This window comes from Crocodylus porosus, unplaced genomic scaffold (genome assembly GCF_001723895.1).
Source record: "Crocodylus porosus isolate Cpor-Errol unplaced genomic scaffold, CroPor_comp1, whole genome shotgun sequence".
In the NCBI taxonomy this organism is placed as follows: Eukaryota; Metazoa; Chordata; order Crocodylia; family Crocodylidae; genus Crocodylus; species Crocodylus porosus.
This window is the reverse complement of record NW_017728951.1, coordinates 32,476,961-32,498,455: the sequence shown is the minus strand read 5'-3', so window position 1 is coordinate 32,498,455 and position 21,495 is coordinate 32,476,961. Positions and strand designations below refer to the sequence as shown.

General features: G+C 46.7%; 1 protein-coding gene across 4 annotated transcripts in view; it reads left to right on the top strand.

Moving 5' to 3' along the window:
- The first annotated feature begins 14,596 nt into the window (after positions 1-14,596).
- KIF20B (kinesin family member 20B) overlaps positions 14,597-21,495 on the top strand; it is a 51,306-nt gene continuing 44,407 nt past the window's right edge. For 3 of the 4 annotated variants that reach the window (XM_019556156.1, XM_019556153.1, XM_019556155.1), the window contains exons 1-5: positions 14,597-14,702; positions 15,542-15,707; positions 16,723-16,809; positions 16,914-17,033; positions 17,236-17,374. In XM_019556156.1, the coding sequence (XP_019411701.1) occupies positions 15,552-15,707; positions 16,723-16,809; positions 16,914-17,033; positions 17,236-17,374 (502 nt within the window). In that variant the 5' untranslated portion in view covers positions 14,597-14,702; positions 15,542-15,551. Of the gene's footprint in view, positions 14,703-15,140; positions 15,708-16,722; positions 16,810-16,913; positions 17,034-17,235; positions 17,375-21,495 lie in introns of those variants that run through there. The other variant, XM_019556154.1, reaches the window with a different exon arrangement.

Genomic DNA, 21,495 nt, shown 5'->3' with positions numbered 1-21,495 from the left:
CTAAGGCAGCTCTTCCCTGTACTGAGCTAGGCAGGTGAACCCCATGAAACCTGCTTGCAGCCACCCAGGGGGCCACAGGTCCCCCTGTTGAGAACTGGTATTCTAATGGACTTGCAAAATCCCACATTTGTAAAGCTACAATAACCTCCTGAAAGTTAGCAACCTTATGCCATGGAGAGGCAATATATTTTCTATGATGGTGGTCACTTTATGCATTTCAACAGTTAATGAGTTTGTCTGTGCCTAACAAGTATGCAACATCAGATAACAGTCAGGGTTGTCAGCTTTCAGATAGCTACTGTCATAGACAAGGCAAGACTCATGATAATGAACTAATCATGGGTGACTGGTGCCTCCCAAGTCTGAGAGGAGCAACAGCAGGGCACGACTGGGGAGGTCCCTGTCAAACATTCCCTTTCAGTGGTGGCATACCTCCTTTCCTGGTCGTTGAGTGTAGGCTACTGGTCTTTCTGCCTCTTCCACTTTCTGGGACAAGACTGCTCCCAATACCCGGCCTGACACGTCAACCTGCAGGACGAAATGTATTGAGAAATCTGGCATGTGTAGCACCACCTCCTTGCAAAGAGCCCGTTTAACTTCCTTGAAGGCGCTCCTTTGTTCCTCTTCCAGTTTGATTCTGTTTCTGTTCCCCTTGATTGTATTTGTGAGAGGGGCTATGAGCTCTGTGAAGTGGGGAATGAACTGCCTATTGTAGCTGGCTAGGCCAAGAAAGGCCCGCATTTGCTTCTTCGTTTGTGGGACCATGTACCTCCTGTATAGCAGTCACCTTGTCAGCCAAAGGTTTGATTTGGCCTTGCCCTACTAAGAATCCGAGTTATTTCATCTCCGCTTGCCCCAGCATACACTTCTTAGGGTGAGCTGTTAGGCCTGCCTGGACCGCCCTTAGGTGCTGGTCCCACATTTTGATGTACACCCTGATGTCATCAATGTATGCCACTGCATGTTGGTGATGGGGCGCCAGTATTCAATCAACCTCTGAAAGGTTGCTGCCACCTTGCTGAGGCCAAAGGGCATCCTACAAAACTCATACAGGCCTCATGGCAGAAGGCCACCTCTGTTTCTCTGCAAAAACTCTGCTCTGTGACAATTTGGTTAGGATGGGCCCTGCAGAGGGTACACACCTTACCCTATCTCTTTAGATAAACTGAGCTGGATACATTCCTGAGCAAGGCGGGGGGCAGGGGGAACCTGCTCCCTCTGCCTTTGTGACTGGTGTCACATACCTGGGTGAGGGGCTTGGGCTAGAGACTACCAGTCTGTCCAGCAACTAGTGATGCATTTCAAATTGTTGGCTGACAGCCAACAGGTGCTGGCTTCCACTGGACCAGGTAAATGAGGTCATAAGGCCTATGTAAGTTAAGGCCTGCCCAGGAGGAGGTGCGGCAGCCATGAGAGACAGAGAGAGAGAGAGAGAGAGAGAGAGAGAGAGAGCTGGACCATCTAAAACTTGCTTGCTCTCTCTCTTTCTCTCAAAACTCATGATCCAGGAACTACCTGCCTCCGGAGGGAATCTCCATCTGCCTCTGGATGATACTTCTGAGTAAGCTACCTGACATCTAACTAGATGTATAGCTTTCAGTAACTCAGATATGTGCTCATGGCGGGGTAGCTCAAAGGCTAACCTGCCATGCCAGTTTGCTTTACTGGATTTCTCTGATATTGCTCTACCCTGTCTGTACTCTATTCCAACCCTATACCTTGTAACCAATGAAGTTCTCCCTTGTACCTAGCATGGGAGACTTATTGGGAGTGGCTCTAGATTATGCCTTTAGGGTCCCCTTGGTTCAGCTAACTAAGGGAAACCACTACTTGTACTTCTGACTGAGAGAAGCACCCCAAGTTCTTGAAGTGAATCAAGTACCCTCAAGGGCTACTAGGCCTATGTTTCCCAGAGGGCGCAGAGCCAGAATCGAGCCCATCCCTGGGTGGTGGCAGTTTTACCTCCAGGCTAGCGGGTGTGCTCCAGGAAAGGGGCTGGCCAGATGTGAGGCACCCTCGGGGAGGCACTTGGAGCCTGGAAAGTGGTCGGGCACAGTGAGGTGGGTGGCTCAACGGAGAAGCACCCCCTACTGGCCCGCCACAAGCCCCACAGAGTCCCAGAGTCCTTTCATCACTTAGGACATAAAGTTCGTACCCTGATCTGTGATGATCTCCTGGGGTAAGCCCACCCAAGAGACCCGCTTCAGTAGTTCTTTCACCACTTAGGTCAGTAATGGGTCCCCAAGTGGAATGGCCTCTGGGTAACGGGTGGTGTAATCGATCAGCACCAATATAAACCGGTGTCCTCCCGATGACTTGGGTAGTGGACCTATGATGTCCAATGCCACCTGTAAAAATGGTTCCCCAATAGCAGGAATGGACTGCAATGGCAGCTTGTGGGGTTTCCTTGGGCTCACCTGCTGGCACTCCGGACAGGTAATGCAGAACTGTTCTATATCTTGGTAGAGATGTGGCCAAAAGAATCTTCCTGCCAACATGGCCACCATTTTCTGTCAGCCTAGGTGCCCCCCAAGGGGGTGAGCATGGGCCAGTTGTAACAAATTCGCCCAGTACTACGTTTGGGGCACCAGGAGTTGAGTACCTGCTCCACTCCTCTCTGCCCCCCTCCCCCCCGATATGGTATAGCAGTCCTCTTCTCACCTCGCAATGGGGTATCTGATCATAAAGTTTCAGCTGGACCACTTGCTGGCTGTCCCTGGTGATCTCCATCTCCCAGATGGCCTGAAAGGCTGGCTTGGCCTGTTAGGCCTCCCAGAACTGGACTCCACTGGTGAGTGACTCTAGGTCCAAGAGGGTCTCTTCCTCCTCGCTCTGATCTCTGGGAGTCTTTTCCCCCCATGAGCTCCATTCTCCATGGATCCGTTTTGTTTTCCAGAATCATGTAGATTTCTGGCCAGTCCCAGCTGAGGATCATTGGGTACAGTAGGTCTGCTGCTATCCCCACTGGTATCACCCTGGTGACCCCTTGTACACTTGCTTAGATTTTCCGCCTGGGGTATACAGAAGCCTGCCCATGTAAGCATAGCATTTTGATGGGGTTGGCCCTCACTTCTTCCTCACACTCTGTATCCAAAATGGTGCGGACTGCTCACCCTGCCACCACGGCCATCACTGTGGGCTTGTCTCAGCAGACTGTTTTTGCAGTAGTTCCCAGGCTGCAGCCCATCATCTCTACTGGGAAAGAATCTGGTGGTGTGGGGCGGTTGCCCTGGCTGTCCCTTCATCCATCTGTTTCGGTGGCAAAGAGTCGTGGGTTCACCGGGCATTCCCAGGTGAAGTGTCCCCTCTTTCTGCGTTGGAAACAAGTAGGTCCCACCAGCAGAGCTTGAGCGGGTATTCTGCTTTCCCGGTCCCCCCCCGCCCCTTCTCGCTAGGCCTAGTGTTCACTAATGGCCCGATCTTGTCCCTCTTCTCTCAGGATATCTCACTTTGGACACAGTCAAAATCCTCCACCAATTATAATGCCTCCTGTAATGTCTTGGGATGATGCCGCCGCACCCACCTCCTGAGTATTCTCTTCCAGATCCACAAGGAACTGTTCCAACAGGAAGGCATCCATGAACTCCTCTTGGGATGCCCAGGCCAGTTCGATCTACCGTTCCCGAAGATTTCTTAACTTCTGGAGAAGGACCTGGGGAACCTTATCCTCTTTCTTCTTCCATGCATGGAACATCTGATAACATTCTGGGGTGATATCTAGGTGATACAGGATCTGTTCCTTTACACGGTCCTAGTCTTGAGCTGTGAGTTGAGACAGTGCCCTGTTGGTGGCCTGGGCAGGGCCCACCAACAGCACTCTGACCTTTACTGCCCATCTGGATTCGTCCAGGCCTGCGGCTGTTGCGGCTTGTTCGAAGCTTTCTAGGACACTTCGGGGTCATCTTCCGCTGACACTTTCGGGATTCTTAAATCCACCATGTTCCAACTTATCAGCTGTTGCTGCTCCAGCACTTGTTCGTCCAAGGCCATTCATCGGTTCACTTGCTGGTGGCGTCATTGCAGGATCTGCACCATGAGGTTTAGGGTCTGCTGTATAGTATCCATTCCTGCCATGGGTCCTGCCTATGCTTCCATTGTCTGACCGAGCCCCGGGATTGGTTCGTCCTTTCCAGCCAATGCACCAATTTGTCACTGGTAAGTGTTGTAAGGCTTTGGCCCCCTTTTGGTCAGTGCCTTTTCCCCTAGTGATATCAGGGTGAGACTGCAGTCTGGAGCTACCTAGATGGTTTCAAGCGCTGCCCCTAATCACCTGCCATGACTCTGATGTTGATTTGATGGGGAGGTCCCAAAGGGGTTGTGACAATGGTCTTCCTTTGTGGGGCTCCAAACCTCCCTTTTACCCCACCCTTACCACGTCCATGTTCCGGGAAGAACATGCTCCTTGTAATCTTCCCTGGGATAATCTCGTCTCATCTGCATGACCCGCCTCAATTGGTTGGGTCTTTCTAGCCATCAATCTCTCCCGAGTTGATCCCTGGTCTTCCCACCGACTTTTGGGTAACTAAAACCTGCCCCGGCCTGGGGTAATGATAACTTAGGAAATTCTTAACTAAAAGAGATGTCTGGCGTTTGCTGACGGGTGCCTGGGATTCTGGCTCCCTGGACCCTTCTGTCCCCCTGGGACAGGAGAAGGAATTTATCCATCTCTTCGCGTATTCTTCCCAGGGACCTGCTGACCAGGAGTTGATCACTTCTGATCCCACTACCTGGTGGTATTTGCCGCTTCCCTGTAGGGCTCTGAGCCAGCCACTGCCTGCTCCTCCCTCTTTGCCCAGCTGCCCGCAGGGTTTTCCCTTTGCTCATTGCCCTTCCCCTCTGCAGTACCAGAACTCTCCAGCGCAGCTATGTCTTTGTCCGGAGCTGCAGGGCAGAACTGATTCTCCCTGCTGTGGCCCTCTGGCAACCTTCGGCTCCCAGAGCCTGGAATCTCTGTTCTCTCAGCTGGGCTTCCCCGGCTCATGCTGGTGCTTCCCACCCCACGCTCCATTCTGCTGTTGCCACACACATCTCCTGGCTGGCGTACCGCTCCTCTTCCCCAGGGCAGCTGGTTCTCTCCCCAGCTGCCTTTTGAGCAGCCTGCGCTTCCATGAGGCCTCGCCCCTGGGGTTTGCCGATCCAGAGGCTCAGCCAGCTGTGGAACTGCCGAGCCTGTGGCATTTCCCCGCAGCTGCCGCTTGTCCCAGTCCCTGCCATAATTATTGGCGCTCATCAGGCGGAGTCCCAAGACGTGGGGGGGGGGGGTGTTCTACTTCCCCTCTCACAGTCCCCAGTGGCCGATTTTTGCAGCAACTGGGGGGGCACCAGTGGCCGGTTGTCAAGTGTGCCAGTGGCATGGTGGTGGCAGAAGTGCCAACACTTCTGTATGCTGCACAGCAGTGTTGGAAGTGCCAGGACTTCCACTGCTGGCACTTTAGCCGCTGATATCCTGCCAGCAGAGCCAATTTCAGAGGGGCACAAGCACTCTCTGTGCCCCTCTACTAGCCAAAGCACTTGCTCTTGGGGGGACACCAGTGCTCCCTCTACATGTCACCTATGGGGATAACTCTGTAGCTTGGAAGTAAACTCTGCAAGGATTTCTATTCTCAAGTTCTACTACTGCAGGTTTCATCACGTCTACAGGATGTCCTCTCACATCAGTATACACTTGTTCTCCAGAATTTATATCAGCAGTTCATGAACTGTACAGTCCCAGAACAGTGATCCTTGTCTGTCACCTGGATGTCTTTGTTTTTTCATAGCTCACTGTTTTCATTTAAAAGCAGGTCACACAGGTCTGTTAACTGTTGCATGATAGCAGTGTATTGGAACTGCTTCTCCTGACATAGCAATATTAACAATAACTCTTCAGTGCAGATGAGGACTTGGAATGACGTACATACTTGGTAGTAGGCAACAAGATATAGCATTAGGATATGTGAATTGTTAGACTACAGCAGATGAAGGAGGCTGACATAGGATACACACAGCCTCCCTTACAGTTTGAAACTGTTGCTGTCACCCTCTCAGAGCATGCCAAGCTTGGGCAGCTGGTGGTAAATTCTGCTGCATATGCTTGATCTCATTTGTAGCCAATCAACCCAGGTTGTTCATTTGTCCACAAAAGCCATGATGGAAGTTGCTCCAAGCTTGATCTTTGGCACCCATGGCTCAGGCAACTTAATGTGCCTGAGGATAGAGAGGAATGTAAGAACGTGGAGGTAAGAAGGAAAAAGTGAAACAAATTGGATAGTGGATGCCAGGAAAATATAACCTAGACAGGTTACAGGGGTGGGTGGATGAGAATAAGATGGGATTCAACACCAACAAGTGCAAGGTGGTGCACCTGGGGAGGAAGAACCAGCAGCTTACATACAGGTTGGGGAACTCCCTTCTTGTCAGTGCAGAAGCAGAAGAGGATCTTGGAGTCAACACTGATGCCAAGATGAACATGGGCTGGCAGTGTAGGGATGCAATCAGGAAGGCCAACTGTACCTTGTCATGAATCCACAGATGCATCTCTAGCAGGTCCAAGGAGGTGATCCTCCCCCTCTATGTGACACTGGTCAGGCCGCAGCTAGAGTACTACATCCAGTTCTAGGCGCCACACTTCAAGAGGGATGTGGACAACATGGAGAGGGTCCAGAGGAGGGCCACTCGCATGGGGGGGGGCTCAGCCCCCTGATCATGCAGTGGGGGGCAGCAGGGGTTGCCCCCAATGTGGCAGGAGCTGGTGAGACACGTGTTTTTTTTTTTTGTTTGTTTGTTTGTTTTTTTTCCGAAGTCCTGGGAGTGGGGGTGGGCGGGGCAGTCATTGCTAGAGCAGGCAGGTGATGGGCTTCGGTGATTAAGAGATTTGAAGATTTGGCAACAGCCAAATCAATTTGGGACAGTAATTCAAATCACTGAAACGAATCACAGTCCCCCGTATTGGCTGAATCCAAAGCGAATATTAGCTGCTTTGCACAGGCCTAATACATATGTAATTAGGGAAGTACAATTGCTCCCAGATCTATTAAAACACAATCAGGAAACAAGACATTTGAAAAAAGCTCTTAACAGTTGTAAAGGTTGACGACAAGGGAGACTACATATACTACAGTGTGCCCTCCTGGCCTCAAACAGCCGTTGGGGTGCTGCCTTGGCCCAAGCGGCTGGTGACGGATGTACTGATGCTTTGTGTGGCCCCTGAGGTAGGTTTATATCGCCTCGGTGGCCGCCCCCAAACTCGCCTGCCACAACTTCGAATGTATTACCTGTGGGGAGGGGGGGTGAGCTGCTGGAGGTCCCTCAGTGGTGGATACTCCACTTGACAGTTGTCTGTGGGGCTCCACCTCCCCTCCACCCCAGCCTCATGCCAACCTCCCAGCAGGACACCAGGTCTTGAGGCTGCCTTTCCTTCGGTGTAGATGTGCCCTTGATCTCAATGCTTCCCTCAGGTTTTGTGTCCTGGGCATTTTATGCCTGCGGTGGCCCACAGGCCTATTAGTTCCCTAGACCAGGTCTCTACCCCTCTTGGACAACCAAAGAAGGGGGAAACATAAAAAAAGTAACATTAAACAAAAAAAGGGAGGAAGCTGCAATTCCAGCGTTCCTCAGCCTCACTTACTTCCCCGTGCTGGGGTCCTTTCAAGGTTGAGACTCAATTCATGAGGCATGCATGCCTCATCACCACCTCTCCCTCAAAAGGGGGAAAAGAAAAAAAAAATGCATGAAACAAAATAAGGGCCTGGGTACCCTATTGGGCTGTTCCACAGGCCGTACTATCAGGATTTGATGGGGTCTCCTTGTCACCCTTCCTTGGGAGTTTCATCACCTCCACCATCACCAGCCTGTCTTCTGTATCTGGTACCCGGGCGTGTTTTTTAGGGAGATGACCTGTCGTCTCCCTTGGGCCTGCTATGGCCACTTCTTCTGGGCTGTCACTCCCTTCACGCCACTGAATGCAGCGGCAATGCCGCTCTCCCTTGGCATTGCCTGCAGTGTCCTGCCCCTGATGTCTCTCAGTTCTCAGGGCTTGAGTTCACTGTCGTCCGAGCAGAGAGACCCTGCAGTCTCTGTTGCTGCTCCCTGCCTGGATCTTCCCTCACCATACAGGCACTGGCCGCTGCCGGTGTGTAGAGCCTCCATCAGCTCTCCTGCTCCTGCTGCTCCTCCTGCAGTGATCCTTCTTATTTTCACTGGTTGGTGATTGCCCGTGATGTCATCGGCCGGCTTCAGCTGGATAAAGGCACGGGCTTGTAACCCACGTGGGCTCTACTCTTCGTTCCTGCAGTGTCGGTGTCCCGTTGCAGGTGAGTAGTTTTTTCTTTCTTGTTTTTCTACATGTCCCCTGTCCCTGGAGCCCCCAGGGTGCAGCTCGGGGCTCTTATCTGAATTCTTCCAGGACATACAGAAAAATATAAAAATAAAATTAAAAGGAGAAGAAAGATTAAAAATAGAAATTAGCAAGCTTTGAAAAATACTCCTGAGGACTGTGTACATTCTCTTCTCTCAGGGTTTCTCCTGAGAGAATATCCACAGTCTTTTTGGATTCTGTCTTCAGGACTACTTCAAAGATAAGGAACATAATTTTCAAGGAGATTGGGAAGCTTTGAAAGGCATTTCTCAATCAAAAAAGTCTTACGTAAAAGGGGGAAAGGAATCTCACATGCTCTGGTGATTCGGAAAAAGAAGAAAATAAGATTTTCACAGCAAATAAATTTTTATGATTTTGGCAGCAGAGCATTCGATTTGAAGTGTTTTTGACATCCAAGGAAGTTTTCTATCAAGGTAGCTATAAAGTTTATTTACATAAATGGAATTTCCTCACCTCCCAGTCCAGAGCAGGGTTGTTATGGGAACACTGACTATGAATACGCCTTGTTTTAACTTGCTGTCTTTGGGTATAGATATTTGTACTCTGAGACACCAGTATATTTGTTACCAAACTTATTTCTTAATTATTAACTTATTAATGTTCCAGTGCTATTATTAAAGTTCCCAACTTATGGTCATTAATTTATTATTTATAATTTATTATAATAACTTATAATTTATTAAAATTAATCTTTCTATATTTATAATTAATTTGGATTTTTATATTTTACTCTATATATTTAAATTTTATAATCCATTTATATTTATGTTTATGATAAATTATTAATTTATATTAAATTATAATTCATTATGATTAGTAATACTTTATAATATATTTGTTTTTATTATTAATTTATTAATGTTCCAGTTGTCTTAAACCAACATCTCAAGACCTATGGCATAAGTGAGAGGCTGTGCCAGCATTTCCCATTATATATAATAATTTCACAAGTTGCTCAAACAACGATGAAATTTTGCTTGGGGCATAATCATGCTAAGCTAGTACATTATGAGCAGTAATTTTCTTCAAGAGGTAACTAGATCATTCTTGGCAAGAGTTTTCTTTTCTCAAAAATCCTCCTCCCATAGCTTTTCTCTTTTAGAGGAAGAGTTCTGAATTCTTCCCACCCTCTACCATGGCTCTGTCTACCATGTCTTGACAGGCAAAAAAAAAATGTGACTTGAATCATATTGATTTAACTAATGAACTCTCATTAGAATGCAGGCTTACACATTTTTCATGCATGTTAAGAGGGATTTTTCCAACCCACATAACAAGTAAAATAAGAGAACTTAGCTTGTCTTACAAAGTGATCTTCAGCCATACTGATCCTAAAAGCTCTTAGAAGATATTAGCAATGCAGTTTAACCTTTATTTTATTGTATTGAAAAGACACACCTACATTTTATAGACACACCTTTTCACAAATGCAGGCACTACTCTGATCCAGTAAATATAAGGAGCAAAGGTAATTATGGAATTTCTTACCTTAGGTGGTGCGCTTTTCTTAAATAAAATACAGAAGTCTCACTTTGTTTTTGATAGATATTGACTATTTTCAAGTTATTTTTCCTTTTATCAAAATTTGAGGCATGCAGTGTACAATAGTACACTTTTAATGCTCAGAGAGCTGCGACCTACTTACAAATATGTATGTACATTTTATAATTGTGTGTGTCTGTGTATAGAATCATAGAAAATCATATACATAGTGACTAATTTTTGTTTTATTATATTTAATGCAAAACCTAACACCAGATCTTTTTCTAGAATATCTAGTTCAGCATTTCCCAAACTTTTGATACTTGAGGCACACATGTGTGAGCCTCCTCAAGGAATGGAGGGCCCGACAAGGCTGGCTTGTGCAGAAGGAGGAGGCTGCAGAGGAACTGGGACCCTCCCCCCTGCCCAGAATTAGGAAGATCCACACCCGATACGCAAGTACAACTAGGGAGAGATCTGGATGCCAATCAACGCTGAGAACTGAAGGAGATGATGGAGACATTCCAGGATGTCTTCCAAGAAACCCTAGGACTAGTGCGGGGAATCGAGCACGAGATCAGGATGCTGCCAGGTGCACTAGTCAGGGAAAAATAGAGGCCTATACCACAGCATCTGCAGCAGGTGGTATGACAGGTGACAGAAAAGATGCAGAAGCAGGGAATCATCAGGCCGTCCTGAAGCCCATGGCGCAGTCCAATCGTACTGGTGGTCACACCTGGTGAGTCACTTTGCCTTTGCATTGACTTTCGAAAGTTAAATGCACTAGTGACCTTCAAGGCACTTCCTATGCCCCATATTGCCAACCTCGTCAAAAGAATTGGAGAGGCAAAGTATATATCCACCATCAAAAGAGTACTGGCAAATCCCAGTGAGAGCTGCGGATTGTGCCAAAACCGCTTTTGGAACTCCTTGGGGCCTGTTCGAATTCGTACATATGCCCTTCTGGCTAAATGGAGAGGCAGCTACCTTTCAAAAGCTTACGGATGCCCTGCTGGCACCACACGTGGCATGCGTAGCAGTTAACATTGATGACATAATCATCTTCACCACAGATTGGCCCCGGCATCTTGATGCCCTGACAGCGGTCTTGGGAGCGCTTCAAGCGGCTGGGATGACCACCAATCCCCAAAATGCACAGAAACCAAGTACTTAGATTTCATGTAGGACGGGGGACTATCTGACCCCTGGCAGACAAGGTGGAGGCAATACGTTGGTTTCAGGAACCACACAACCGTCGGCAACTCCGTTCCTTTTTGGGGCTCATCAACTATTATTGAAGGTTCATACTACACTTTGTGGAACTTGCAGCACCCCTCACGGATGTTCTCAGAGAATGGGCGTCAGGGACACTAAAATGGACGTCCGAGATGAAAAGAAGCTTCAAAGATCTGAAGGAAGCCATGTGTCGCGAGGTGGTGGTACATACTCCTGACTTCCTTCCTTCTATTTTACAGATGGATGCATCCAGCAGTGCCCTGGGGGCTGTCCTATTGCAGAGATGGGAGGGAGAAGAATGCCTGGTTGCCTTCGCAAGCCGTAAACTCAGCCAAGCCAAGACCAGGTATGCCACAATAGAGAGGGAGTACCTAGCTATACACTGGGCAATTAGTATTTTAAATATTATTTGATGGGCCAGGAGATCCTGGTGGTGACAAACCATGCTCCACTGTAGTGGTTAACCAAAAAACAAAGTGAAAATACATGCATTACCCACAGGGCATTCGCTCTTCAACCATTCAAATTCACAATAATGCACCGCCCTGGCAAGGATAACCTCGTGGCTGATTTCCTCTCTAGGTATCAGGACGGAGAAGCCAACCGAGGAGGCACGTCTAGCACATGAGGGAATATCAGGCTATACAGAAGGCTTTAAAAGATGTCAAGATGCCACAAGGCAGCTTAAGGGGGGAGGTCTGTGGCAGCAAGAAGCCCGTGCAGGCTCTAAGGGGGCTGGGGGAAACCCTGAGAACACCCGCAGGGAACAAGCAGGCCCCCCACACCCCAGGAAACTTACCTCTGGGAGCGCGGCCAGAGCTATCACTGCGTGAGCTGGCATAATGCAGGCTCTCTTAAACAGCTGCTACCATGGTGGGGGAGTGGTGGGATAATTGGCAGCTGTGGACGCCACTGTGGGATTTGTAAAAACCCTGCTGGAAGCTGGCAGTGGGGGAAAGAGATGGAGCAAGCCAGCAGGGAGCCTGCCAAGCAGGCGGTGACTTGAGAGGCTACCTGAAGCACTGGAGCTGGCGCTGCATCCACCCCAGGAGCAAAGGGGAGCAGTGTCCTGCACTGGGCTGGGGAAAATCAGTCCCCATCTACTGGCAATCAAAAGTTTTTAGAGGGGTGTCTCTCTCAAAGGGAGAAGGACACCAGACAATGGGAGCCCAGCCCTTTGGCACCAGGGACTGGGGCTCCAGCTGCCATAACAGGCAATTGACTGGTGCCGAAGCTGATGCCTGACCCCTTGGAAAAGGCGCTTACAGGGAATGGCAGAACAACAAAATCCAACTTCCAAGCAGTTAGCGGGTGGACGGGGTGTAGGGGAGGTGGAACCCCAAGGAACATTGCATCACAAATGTGAGTACCCCCGTCACCGGGACATCCCGAAAGAAGAACTCCACTGAACCCCTCCTTTTTTCCGTTAACTCTCCTGCCACGACTTGTTGAGGGGCACTCTGGTAAAGGGGGATGGTGTGGTACTCACCATGCCTGCTAGAGATGCCACACTTAGATCCACCTGAGTGTGGAACTATCCCACCACCAATCCCACCAAAACACCCGTGGACCCTTGTTCCTGTGAAACTGCCCCCAGTCCTTCCACCCTGTGGCAGGACACCTTTGATGCCTTGCCACGTTAAAGGCAGAAAACAGGTAGCAGCCAGGTGCCTGATGAGTGCAGTCATTTTGGCCCAGTGCTGTAAGCTGGGCTGCAGTTTGCTGCAGGAAGGAAGAAGTTCATGACAGCCTACTCTGGGAATATCAGGAGATAAGGGCAGGGGCTATTGGTTGGAGGTAACCCATTGTGCTGGGTAAGATGTAAAACTGCACCCTGCTGGGGAAAGGTGGTCTGGTGGGGCTCCTGGTGGTGTGGGAAACCCCCAGGAAATGCCAGGCCACTTACCCTGACTCACCTTTCACCAGGGAGGTGCCTTATAACCCCAGCCCCACATTCCTGGTAGTGTTCTAATGAGCAGGGCTCGCTAAGGTCACAACCCACGGGCTGCTGGTCTACTTTAGGAACTCTGTCCTACATGTCATAAAATTTGCTTAAATAGTCACTAGGATAACTCCTCAATTTGTTCTTATTAGTTCTTATTTGTACACGGTCAATTCAGTCTGCATGCATCCATAGTAAGTTACAAACACTCAATTTACTATCAATATGGTTATTTTGAACCCATTTATTTTTAAGTCTGTACTTTTTGGTCCCTTGCATTTTGAACCAATGAGGCTGTACTGTATCATGTATAAAACTCAACAAACCAGGCAAAAAAACAAACAAACAAGGTGTTATTTCTGAACATCTTGATAGTTATTTCCATACCTAAGTTACTGTTTTCAGTTAGTTAAAAACAGTCTGTAGTGCTGTGAAATAAGAGTCGTATTACCAGAAGCAGTGAACACACAGCAGAATGGCAGAAAAGCTGGTTTGATTATTGGAACATCAAGATGGTTAAAAAGGAGAAAAGGTCACAACAGCCTGTGAAATGAGGAGTTCAAAAGGAATCCAGGAGATTGTAATGAAATCATGCACCTTCTTCACTGCTGCCTGCCTAGAAATGCTGCTGCCACCACCAGTTGGCTTTAAAATTTGCATGGAGCAGGATCAAAGTGGGGCATGACGGCACCATGGCACCCCCTGGATCGGGCCCTGCACACACCTACGATTGACCTGTGAACGTCTGTGCACAGCTCAGTGCTGTAATCCTGCAGACGCAGTTCTGGAGCCTTTCGCAGTAGCAGTAGGCCAGCTGCTCTCTCTGCTTCCCAGCAGCTCTGCATCAGCTGCAGCGTGGATGTGTCTGGGATTGCTTGGATAGCGCTGATCCCAATTCCCGCTTCAAGGAGGGGGCTGGACTAGATCAGCATTTCCCTGCCCGTGGGTTGTGACCCAAAAGTGGGTTGCAAGAACATATGAAAGGGTTGTGAACAAACTTTAAAAATGGGTTCTTTAAAAGAGCAAAATGTGAGAGACGGTGGCTTTTGCCTTGCAGGCTGGTAGTCCCAGCCACACGCTGGGAGGGCTGGGGGTAGTGGGCCAGGGGTGAGGGGCACTGGGACGGGACTGGCCAGCAGTGTTTACAAATGGATGCTGGTACAAAGAAAACGGGAAGCGACTGCACTGCATGACCTGTGGAGGCGCCTTCCAGCCCTTCTCTGTGCGCCTGAGGGAGCACTTGCAGAGCAGGCACCGAGCAGACAAAGAGGGTGGACATACCTGGTGGGGGTAAAGATGCGGCCCCCGGAGGCTGGGTCCTGCTGGGCACCGCCACCCACAGAGGGCTCATTCAGGTCCTGCAGCAGGACACCCCCGCCGCCAGCTCCCAGCGGGCCCAGAGAGCAGCCGCCAAGGCCAGGGCGCCCCCAGCTGGTCCCCCCCCGGCTCCCCCCTGCGGGGCAGTCAAGCAGCAGCAGGCGGTGCAGAGACTAGCCCGCCTCATAGCTGAAACTACACTTCCCAGCATGCCCGACTCTACCCAGAATTCCACTCGCTGGGACGATTCCCCGCGGGCTCTCGTTTCCCATGATGCTGCGCAGCACCGCGCGTTCTCATTGGGTGTATTTGAAAAAGTGCCGCGACCTAGCCTGCAGCGGTTCCCTCGGGCCGTGGCGGCTCGCGCGGGTGAGCCGATGGGTCAGATCCGACTCGCGTGGTGGTGGTGGTGACGTGCCGCTCTGGGCTTGCCTGGCGGAGCTCCGGGTCCTCGGCCCGCGGCGGTAGATAGACGCGCTGCGCTGCCGGCCCGTCATGGCTGCGGCTGTCCCGCCCGGAGAGCAATGGGCCAAGCTTCGGCGGCCGCTGCCCTTCCGCAGCGGGCAGGGGGAGGCAGCGGAGCTTCGTGTGGACCGAAAGGCTCCGTGCAAATGTTTCGGGCAGCGGTTCTCCGCCTCCTTAGGCTCGAGGCGCCTTGCGGGCTCTTGGGTTTCACTTGTTCAGTTACTGAAAAATACTAGAGTAATTCTGTGGCAAAGCACTCGGAAAGACCCTACCTAGCAGGCCAAGGCTCTGGATTTGTATTTGCACCCTTTGGGCATATTTTGTGAATCATGTTTGCACACTTCAGGTTGTAGCAATTACCATTTAACAACCATAATTACAATAGGTTAAAGGGTGCACGCATGCACCCCCCCCCCCTTAAATGGCATATATGTATATCCCTAATTTGGGGGCATGTGTTACGTGAGAAAATACAGTAATATTAAAGGTCACAGAATGTGTCTGATAAAGATCTATAATTGTTGGCATCCTTTTGCTTCAGCCTTTCAGGTTGGAGATGCTTTAATTAATATTTGCTACAACTTCCCAGCTCTTCTTGGATAATAGTAACTCTTGTTCCAGCATGCTTTATGTATTGGACACTTCTGTACTTACATGCATTGTGTGAATTTTTTAATTTGCACTATGTTTGTTGTTTGGTTATTTTTGGTTATGCTGTGATACTTAAATAATTGGCTTTTTAGTTTTTGCAGAATGGAACCAGTTCTGGATACAGAAACAATTTTTAGACCATCCTATATTGCCAGCGTTGAGCTGCCTTTGAGAACTGGCCCAGTAAGTGTTGAAGATATCAAAACAAACCTCTCTGATGAATTTTCCTTGGCTGCTTCAAGCTTGAATATAAGTCAGGTGAGAATAAGATAGTACATTGTTCACCTCAAACTTTTAAAATGAGCTTGCATTGCAATGTCTCACTGCGGTACTTTAATTACTTCTATTATTTTAAAGAATAATGTATACATAGTTCTGCTTAAACATGGAATGGGAGTACTAAAGTTGGTGCTGTTGCATCTCTGCCTTGCTAGGCCTGTCACACTTTGCGATTGCTTCAAGTATATACACTTGAAAGGACTACCACATGTCAGTGCAGGCAGGGAAATACAGAAGTGTTGAGCCATAAGAAATGCACATGCATCCTATCTGCATACACATATCTTGTACCATTCTAATATTATAAAAGCCTAAGTCTGTCTGTCTGTCTGTAACACTTTATTTACACTCTGATTAGCTGACAAAAACAGCCAATCAGAGTGCTCCAAGTGTGGGAGAGCACTGCCATAATTCCAAAGCCGAGCTGAGGCCAGCAGCACTGGCCCTGGCTCCTCCACCCTGCTCCCTGCAAGAGGCAGAACAGTGGCAGCATGGGGTGTTAGGTGATGGCACTCCATCACCTCTTCCTCCCCCCGCCACCCTCTCCGGTCATTTTTGACGGACAGTTGGCTGGTATGTTGTAATAGAAGGACAACGCTAACAGCATCTTCCTTACACCATAGTTTAATTACCAACCAGAAGCTGATAAGTATAACCAGTATTCTGTAGAAAATGTTGGCAAAAATCTGTTGTTTTCATCTTGCTCAGCCCCTCTTAAGTTTAAAAATGATTCCCTAGCTGAGAGAGGATAGCATTCAGGTGTACTGATGGTTCTTATTTTTGCTTCTTGTAGTACTTTTTAAAATCAATTTCTGCTGAGACTGAAAGACATGTAACTTAGTTGAGTGAACAATAATAGATAATATAAGGGACAGTAAAACCTGAAATAATTGACCTTGCTTAACAGCACAACAAAATAATGTTGCCTTATTAAACTAAGAATTTAAGTAAGTTGACTAACTTTCAAGATAATGGTTATATCTTTTCTTTTAAGCCAAACAGCTTTGAGTGCAAGGAACATGTACAAGTTTACCTTCGAATTAGGCCTTTCACATCTTCAGAAAAAGAACAGGAATTTCAGGTATGTCTTCTGTTTTAATATTAAAAAGCAAGCATTTAAACTTTAGAGTACTACGTTTAAAATGCAAATGTACCATCACTATCATTTTCTTTTCCTTTTCATAGGAATGTGTTTCTATTCAAGACTCAACTAGTGTTATATTGAAAGCTCCGAAGAACTCCATGGCCTGTCGACTGAGTGAAAAAAACATGGGGCAGATGTTGCAGAAATTCATGTTTTCGCATGTAAGCAGACAATTAGTTCACCCTGTTAAAGCCTCTTTAAACGAGCAGTTACATTTGCTTAATCTCAAGCTCATTAGTACATTGTCCTTTTCAAAATAGGAAGTATACATTATTGATCTGATTTAAAAATTCTTAGCAGTACTCTTACCCCCAATGATTGTTCAAATTTGAAGATGTTGAGTGACCTCTTGCTACTGCTTAGGTGTTTGGGCCTGAAACAACCCAGGAAGAGTTCTTTGAAGGCACAATGAAACAACCAGTACAAGACTTCTTGGAAGGACACAGTCGTCTTATTTTCACTTATGGTGTAACAAATGCTGGAAAAACTTACACATTCCACGGTATGAGCAATTTCTTGAAGAGCAAAATTAAAAAATATCTATTTTATCAGATTCTTATTTAACCTTCAATTATTTAATTGTTTTGCAATAACTTTTTCTCTGGGGCGGGGGGAGGAATGTGTGCCTGCATTCATTAGTAAATTCCAGCTAATCTGCATGGACCTTTGGCCAAAATCCTGTTACCTCTGTTCCTGAAATGTGATTCTATTCAATTGTGCTAGTGTCCCTGAAAGCAAAACATTAATGTGTCAACTCTTTCACGTGCCTTCATCTTGGCCTTAACAATAAGTTGCAAAAAAAAACCCGGGAGTTTCCACCTACATTTTACACTAATGGTTTTTCAAGGATTGGATGAGGTGGAGTAAAATAGAATTTAGACCTTCAATACAATCCACTGATATGGGTGTCAATATCAAAATAGGAATTATGTATACCTTTTAATAAAGAGAGAATGAATGGTGTATGCCATTCTCGACATGGAAAAAAGGTGACAACTAATACTTTTATAATATTAGCTTCTTCCTAAGAAAATGGAGAAGCTCCAACTTGGAAGTCACCGAAAGCAAATATTAGCTTCAGAATTGATTTAATCATAATAGTAATCAGGCAAGTTTTAAAAATGTACCCACTTTCAAATATTTAAGTCTTGAACAGTACTGTCACTACTATGCTTAATATTCTCTGGCAGTCTTATGTCTCCTAAAGCTGTATTTTTTGTATTAGTAATGCTCAATATCACTGCAGACCAGAAGATGTCATCCTTCCTTTTATTTGGTTCCAAACTCTCCTTTTTATTTCCACAAAGAAAAGGAAGATATCTTAAGAATATGTGAACTCAATCATGCTTCACCATTAGCAAAACAATCATTTTGGATGTTTTTTCAGAGTGTTTGTTATCCAAAAATGTTACAAAATACAGCACAAAGTCCGGTATAGTTCTATATTAAATTATTTACAGGAAAAAACAATTAACATATTAGCTTAAACATAGTGAGTTATATTGGGTTATTTCCTGAAGAACTAATGATGGACTGTTTATTAAAAACCATTGATAACTCTTTCAGAGGGTCATTCAGTCTTGGAGTGGAAGGAGAGTTTGTATGTTGAGAATCTTTCTTGTATTTAGATGTTTGACACCTTAATTTAGAAATTCTCATTTGCTGTTAGAGAGCTTTTAAATTTTGTTGGTTTGGGGGGTTTTAAAGGATTTTTTTTACTTTGGGATTATATCTTGTGTATTTTATCTGTTGTGTTGAAACTGAAAAGCTGTGAAATCACACTAAAGCTCTGGATTTGGAGCAGTTGGGTATGTGGAACTAAGTCTGCCTCTTTCCCTACCATTTTTTAAAAATAAGTCTTCAACTTTTTCCCTACTAACCTTTTTCAGAGACAGGTTAGAAACATCTTTTTACAAAGCACTTTGCATTTGACTCTGCTTCCCATATAGCAGCTTCACAACTTCCTTTAATTTTTATTGATATTTAGTGAGGGTCTCATCAAAGTAGACCCAGTTATTTTGAAGGGAGGTACAGATAAAACACTTGTGTGAGGGTTGATTTTCAGAATTGGCCAGATCAGATGTCAAGTTAACGATACACCTATTTGTAAAGCCCCTCCTCTCCCCCAGCAGTAGTTCCAACATGGCCTCTTACGTTTTTGAGCCCAGTGTCAAAAAAACAAACAAACCCCACACTAGAAAAAAGCAGGTTGGCACAAATGGTGACAGTGTGCACCACCTGAAACTGGAGGCTAGCTGACCAGAGCCATACTTCAGCTGCCTGTTTGTCTTCCTTCTGCCAGATTGCTGCTGGAGCCACAGGAGGTCCTCAGGTAAGGCTGCTAGGGCCAGCCCAGGTGCTGTCACCAGTCTCCCCTACCCCACCTGGGGCAACTTACCATGCCCAAGAGCACATGTGCATGGGTGTTCCCCGGGGACAAGTAGCAGTGGCACAACTATGTGCTGCTGCTGTTTGTCCTTGCGGAAACGCATGCACGCACTTGTCTGGATGTGCCCTTGGTGTCCTTCCTGCTTTGGCAGCCAAACCAAAAGACCCAACTGGCAGGGTGAGTAGCTGCATCTGAGCTTTAAAAATCTGCATTAAAAATGATGGACTAAAAGATCCAGTATAACAGTGTGCCTATAAAATGTAAGGCACTTGTGAAATGGAAGGATGAAAAAAAATCATGCATGCAAGTGGAATAAAATGTCTTTGAAACAGGCTTGCTGGCGTCCTGGCTCAGTTACAGGTGCTTTCTGCACAAACACCTACCTATCAGTTAGCCTGGCATACTGATAATTTTCCAATTAAGCAAATTGCCACCAGAGAGACAAACGAGATCACTTATTTACACTTACATTTGTGTATTTTCATGCTTTGAGACCAATATAGTCTACCTTTTTGTATATAATGGTTAGCAAATGTACTGGGAGAGAAATTACAGTGGACAGGTAAGAAGGGGAAAGCTGTTGTGCTTCTGACCTCCTCCTGAGTTTGTTTTTTGGGGGTTGTTTTGTGTGTGTGTGTGTGTGTGTGTGTTTGTTTGTTTGTTTAAGTAAATTCAATAGCTCTTTTTCTTCTGAATGGTCAACATACCTAGCCCAAGAGCAGAAAGCAATACGAATTGGATTGCCGCAACTCCCTCTGGCCACTAATTAAGTTTTTTTTTCTATTCAAAGGTTTAAATGATGAATAAGGGGGAGATGCATCCTTTTTATGTACAGTCTTTTCCTGTATGTTCTGACTACATGGAGTTCACATAAAAGAACTCCTAGGGAAAGCAAACAGAAAACAAACAGTGAGAAGTCCTTTGGAGTAAATAAATTCAAAGAAACAATGGCAGGACCAAAAAATGGGAAGACATTTCTCTACCAGCTGAACTCCAGCTGAAAGTTACGTAGTTGCTTTGTCCAGAACCTGAAGATCTAATTGAGAATTTAGTACTCTACTAGTGTGGTGGATGAGGGCTGGGGTAGTTGTTAGCTGCTGCTAGAGGAAATGGCGATAAAGTGCAAGAGAGCAGTCTGTCTCTTTTGGCATTTGTACACACATCTTTTCATTCGGCGATGTGCCAGAAATCTGCTGCTTTTGAGAAGACTCGATTTAATCTAGTCTGTGCCACATGTGAGTTGATGTGCGCTGCACTGTGTGCAGTTGTATAAGTGATGAAATGCGTGTCAATGTAAAGAAAATGGTGGCAGTGTGCTTTTTGAACCAAAGAACCTCTAAGATGCTTTAGTTAGGGTTTTTTTTTTGGTTTTTTAACAGTTTCTTCGCATACCTCCTGGCATGCTGGGGAAAATAGCTTTATGTTCCACTAATTGGTATGCATGCCGGGGGTTGCCAATTCCTGCCTTAAAACACCGGGCAGAATCTTCAAGCAGGACATAAGGAAGAACTTCTTTACTGTCCGAGCCGCCTCGGTTTGGAGTAGACTGCTGCCGGAGGTGGTTCAAGCACCCACTTGGAATGCCTTCAAGACACATTTGGATGTTTTATTTTGCTGGGATCCTATGATCCCTGCTGACTTCCTGGCCCTGGGGCAGGGGCTGGACTTGATGATCCTCCGTGGTCCCTTCCAGCCCGAATGTTTATGAAATCTGTGAAAAGCGACTGACACCATTTTCTTTGCATTGACATGCATTTCACCACTTATACAACTGCACATGCTGCATCACCAGGCGCTTTGAAAACGCCTGGTACTGCAGCTCTTGCATGTGTAAAAATGCCCTTCAAGCCCAGAGAAGCAGCAAATGGGAATCTGAGTCAGTTGAACCTGCCTGAATTTTCAAAGGGGAAAAGTTTGGGTGCTCGTTGTATTTTTATTTTTAAAAAAACCACAAAAACTATAACAATAACAACTTCTGTGACTGCTAGTCATCTCTGAATAAACTATGGGCTTTTTTAAAGAAGTTGTTTTTTAAGCTGGTCACTAATCATCTGCTGGTCATAATGCCCAACAGAGAAAATGTCTTTTAGGCATCATCAAATATAGTTTGGAACCCCATTGGGTTATGTCTTTTAACAGTGGGGGCTGCAGCTTACTATGTCTGAGAACTGAGTTCGATCATAGAGAGCAGTGACAGTTTTTGCTTCCTTCACCTAAGAAATATGCTTGAAGAA